General features: G+C 47.2%; 1 protein-coding gene across 1 annotated transcript in view; it reads right to left on the reverse strand.

Moving 5' to 3' along the window:
- The window catches only part of atp8a1 (ATPase phospholipid transporting 8A1), a 222,843-nt gene that overhangs the window by 30,199 nt on the left and 187,656 nt on the right, over window positions 1-4,988 (reverse strand). The window contains exon 30 of the mRNA XM_070444153.1: window positions 2,075-2,197. Within this exon, the coding sequence (XP_070300254.1) occupies window positions 2,075-2,197 (123 nt within the window). The remainder of the gene's footprint in view (window positions 1-2,074; window positions 2,198-4,988) is intronic.

The following is a 4,988-nucleotide window of genomic DNA, read 5'->3' on the forward strand; positions in this document are numbered from 1 at the left end:
TTTGTTTTGTTCCACACTGTTGTGCTGGGCCCTCCTCACTCTGCCCAGCACAACACAGTGTGGAACAACAACACCTCCTCACTCTGCCCAGCACAACACAGTGTGGAAAAAACATACTTTCCAAGTGCCCAGCAACCTAACGAATACTAATGAAATCAATAAATAGTTTTTTTTATTTAAATTTAACTAGTTAAGAACAAATTCTTCTTACAAATTCCTTACCGGGGAACAGTGGGTTAACTGCCTTGTTCAGGGGCAGAACGACAGATTTTTACCTTTTCAGCTTGGGGATTTGATCCAGCAACCTTTCGGTTACTGGCCCAACGCTCTAATCACTAGGCRACCTGCCGCCCCGAATGTTCATAATCATTTGTCACAGTGAAGCCTCACTCCCCTCCCCCCACTTCTACCCCCCTCCGCTGTATCCTGGTGAGTTTCGAAGAACACCAGTGTGAATGCCTGCCTGTCCTAGTTCGTGCCCAGGCTAAAAGATTCAGGCCCATTGTGCAGCACCTAATTGCTTAAAAAAGCATGAATGCATGTACTTTATATCGAGCCAAATATTTCCAGTCCTCACCCCTTTCTCTTTAATGCTGTTGCACAGAGCGAGGGGGGGGAGGCAGTGTAATTACTGGTGGCCACATCAGGGGACTGAGGTTTATTAGAGTGACTTAAGTGTCAAGAATATGTAATTAAAAGTGAAAGGGGACACAGTGGTGAAAGGGGACACAGTGGCGAGGGCGGGCAACGTCTTAAATATTTCACACCCTTCCCCTGCCCCCTTCATCAACACAAATGCCTTTAATTCGCCCAGACAGTATCTGTTTGTGTACAAAAGACCCAGGCGTGCAGAAAGAAAGGGGATTCGGGCAAATTCCTGCTAGATTTTTGGCACCTCGCCTAGGGCCATGTGGCAAAGACAATATCAGAGGGAAAGAGTTGATAGTCCATTTAAAATACAACGGTGACCTGGACAAGTCATTATTTACATGTGTTTAGAAATGACTGGTCAAACAAAAATGGAGGAAAACCAATACGAATCAACAAGTCAGTTTTTTCAGAGACTGTGGCCTGTCTTGCACAATATCATCCTGCTATTCCCTGGAGGGTCATGTAACACTGGGCCATACGGAGCCCTTCTCTCACCCAGACACAACTAAAAGCTATGAGGGGGAAATGCCGGCTGTGGTCTGTGGGTCACTAACTGAGGTGACTGGCCCCATGCAGGCCAACTTCCCGGGGAGAGAGAGAGAGACCAGTAGACTGGGGTTGTCTTATTTACAGTACTTAGGCCAAGCTAGGCAGAAGGCCTCCAGTGCAAACAGGCCCTTGCTTAAACAAATTGCATCATTTTCCACATTGGATGCCATCACACCCTGGCAGAAGAGCACTCTTCCTTTACACCCCCCCCTCCTCCGGGCCGCTATCCCCCCACTTCTCTTGTCCCTGTCGCCCATGACCTCTGTGGCCACTCGGGCTTTAATCTGTCTCCATGCTGCACTAACCGGCTCTCCACGGCTGTAAAGTAAGGGAGTTAAGCGGGGGTGGTGGATGGAGGGCGGCAGGGGTAGGCGTGGACAAGGGGAGACATCTTCATTAACAGACAGCAAGGAAAGCTAACCGACAGCCCCTCAACAGACAGACAGGCGGAAAGGCAGGCAGACACCCTCTGACCATTGCACCCGATCAGACTGGTGGTAGAGACCCCATAGGTCAGACACAGGCCAATGGGGACAGACGCGTTTGSAGCGTTTCGGAGCTTATCAGGTCTCCATTGTGTGTAAAGGATGTCAATTCGGAGACAGAACGGAGGTWTAGAAAAAAACAGCCTGGTTAATTGCAGTCCTCTGTCTCGCTTATTGTCTGTTGGTGCCAAGTAAACCTAARTTAACCTATTTAAGCTTAGAAAGARTTAAGCATTGACTTTACTATGAATGGAAACGTGTCCCAGACAAACATGAGGCATAAAACATGATGCATAAAACATGAGGCATAAAAGTGGAAAATTATGGAATTGTTGAGACAATGTTCCTCTAACGTTCTTCAATGCAGCACAAACGGACACATGACCTACCTTGGTGTTGAAGCCCATGGCATTCTGGGAGGTTTTGTAGAGTTCCGGGTACTTCAGCATGTTCTCTTTCCTGCATGAACGCTCAAATATGCCCAGCGTGAGAGGAGGCAGAGCAGTGAAAATCTAAACACACAAACACACTAATGTCAACATTTCCCCTCACAAAAGTCAGAAATTAGGATAAAGGTAGTAAACTCAGAATCCCAGCAGATTAAATTAACGGCCTGTTAGCAAAGACCGTATCAATTACAATTTTAGATGGGAATTTTATCATTCCACAGTGAATAACCCAATAAAAGCCAGGGTTTTTATAATGGCGAGGACCTCCAAGACGTTATTGATTCCATTACTTCGTTAGTGAAAACAAGGAGTCACTAATGATGTCCTATTAAGATACATGTATGGAAAGAGACAATTTGCTCACTATGATCAACAACATGAGATTATTCATCCTGTCCATTAGACAGGTCATCCCCAGTTCATCCCACATTTGGGACAGCATGTAATCTAGCGGTTAAGAGCGTTGGGCCAGTAACCGAGTTGACTAGGTGAAAAATCTATCGATGTCCCTTGAGCAAGGCCCTTAACCATAGCGATTTACAGGAGCAATTAAGGTTAAGAGCGTCTGCTAAATTGACAAACTWAAAAAAAAAAATGTGATCATAAAACATTTTGGGGAGGAAACAGTGTACACAGCATCATTGAAAACACACAAAAAATGCTTCACTTTTGCATTGATGGTCATATGCTGAAGTTCTGACTGACTGATTTTATTGAGTGGAGGKTGTTGAGTGTTTAGCACTTTTGGGCTTTTATTTTAATTCGACACGCTCCGTCTTGGACGAACATCTGCAACACCCTTACTAGTTAGCAGGTATTTTCGCGGCGCTAGTGTCATTTCTATGTGGTGTTGTAATGTTTCTCTCTGCAGAGAAAGAGACGGCGAAGAGGAGTGAGAGAAGAAGTGAAAGGAGTGTCAGACGCAGAAGGACATGCTCCACTGCATGGGCTCTATTCTCATTCAGGGTGCCAAGCATCGCCATTGAGGGGGGAGTGGGGGGGGGAGATTCGGCCTGCTGCCTCTGACAGACTGTCTGCCACAGAGCCACGGTATATTGAGCAATTTTGAAAACAGCCAGACCTGTGACTATGTTCTAATTTCTTGGTCGGTGACGAACTCACTTCCATTTGGGCCGTCAATTGGGCCGTCAACGATGTGCGGGCAACTTCTCTCATCTCACTTCCTTCACTTTTTTTTGTCTATAGACTTGGGTACATCTTTAATAAACAGTATAAAGCTACAAGTTGAAACCCAAACAATGCAAAATTACATGTTTATTTTTGAGTTGGTGTTAAAATAAACATTCTTTCCATCCGTGCGCTCACTTCATTTGACAAACGAGAAACATGGTCCACAAACACCAACACAGTTGTTAAGAGGGCACGACAACACCTCTTCCCACTCAGGAGGCTGAAAAGATTTGACATGGCCCCTCAGATCCTCAAGAAGTTCTACAGCTGCACCACTGAGAGCATCTTGACTAGTTGCATCACCGCTTGGTATGGCAACTGCTTGGCATCTGACCGCAAGGTGCTACAGAGGGTAGTGTGTACGGGACAGTACATCACTGGGGCCAAGCTCCCTGCCATCAAGGAACTCTACACCAGGCAGTGTCAGAGGACGGCCCTAAAAACTGTCTAAAACTCCAGTCACCCAGGTCATAGACTGTTCTCTCTGCTACCGCACGACAAGCGGAACCGATGCACCAAATCTGGAACAAAAAGGACCCTGAACACCTTCTACCCCCAAGCCATAAGTAGTTAAATACACTGGTCAAAACAATAAAGGGAACACTAAAATAACACATTCTAGATCTGAATGAATGAAATAGTCTTATTAAATACTTTTTTCTTTACATAGTTGAATGTGCTGACAACAAAATCACACAAAAATTATCAATGGAAATCAAATTTATCAACCCATGGAGGTCTGGATTTGGAGTCACACTCAAAATTAAAGTGGAAAACCACACTACAGGCTGATCCAACTTTGATGTAATGTCCTTAAAACAAGTCAAAACGAGGCTCAGTAGTGTGTGTGGCCTCCACGTGCCTGTATGACCTCCCTACAACGCCTGGGCATGCTCCTGATGAGGTGGCGGATGGTCTCCTGAGGGATCTCCTCCCAGACCTGGACTAAAGCATCCGCCAACTCCTGGACAGTCTGTGGTGCAACGTGGCGTTGGTGGATGGAGCGAGACATGATGTCCCAGATGTACTCAATTGGATTCAGGTCTGGGGAACGGGCGGGCCAGTCCATAGCATCAATGCCTTCCTCTTGCAGGAACTGCTGACACACTCCATCCACATGAGGTCTAGCATTGTCTTGCATTAGGAGGAACCCAGGGCCAACCCGCACCAGCATATGGCCTCGCAAGGGGTCTGAGGATCTCATCTCGGTACCTAATGGCAGTCAGGCTACCTCTGGCGAGCACATGGAGGGCTGTGCGGCCCCCCAAAGAAATGCCACCCCACACCATGACTGACCCACCGCCAAACCGGTCATTCTGGAGGATGTTGCAGGCAGCAGACGTTTCCCACGGCGTCTCCAAACTCTGTCACGTCTGTCACGTGCTCAGTGTGAACCTGCTTTCATCTGTGAAGAGCACAGGGCGCCAGTGGCGAATTTGCCAATCTTGGTGTTCTCTGGCAAATGCCAAACGTCCTGCACGGTGTTGGGCTGTAAGCACAACCCCACCTGTGGACGTCGGGCCCTCATCCACACCTCATGGAGTCTGTTTCTGACCGTTTAAGCAGACACATGCACATTTGTGGCCTGCAGGAGGTCATTTTGCAGGGCTCTGGCAGTGCTTCTCCTGCTCCTCCTTGCACAAAGGCGGAGGTAGCAGTCTTG

Source organism: Salvelinus sp. IW2-2015, linkage group LG6.2 (assembly GCF_002910315.2).
Source record: "Salvelinus sp. IW2-2015 linkage group LG6.2, ASM291031v2, whole genome shotgun sequence".
Taxonomy (NCBI): domain Eukaryota; kingdom Metazoa; phylum Chordata; class Actinopteri; order Salmoniformes; family Salmonidae; genus Salvelinus; species Salvelinus sp. IW2-2015.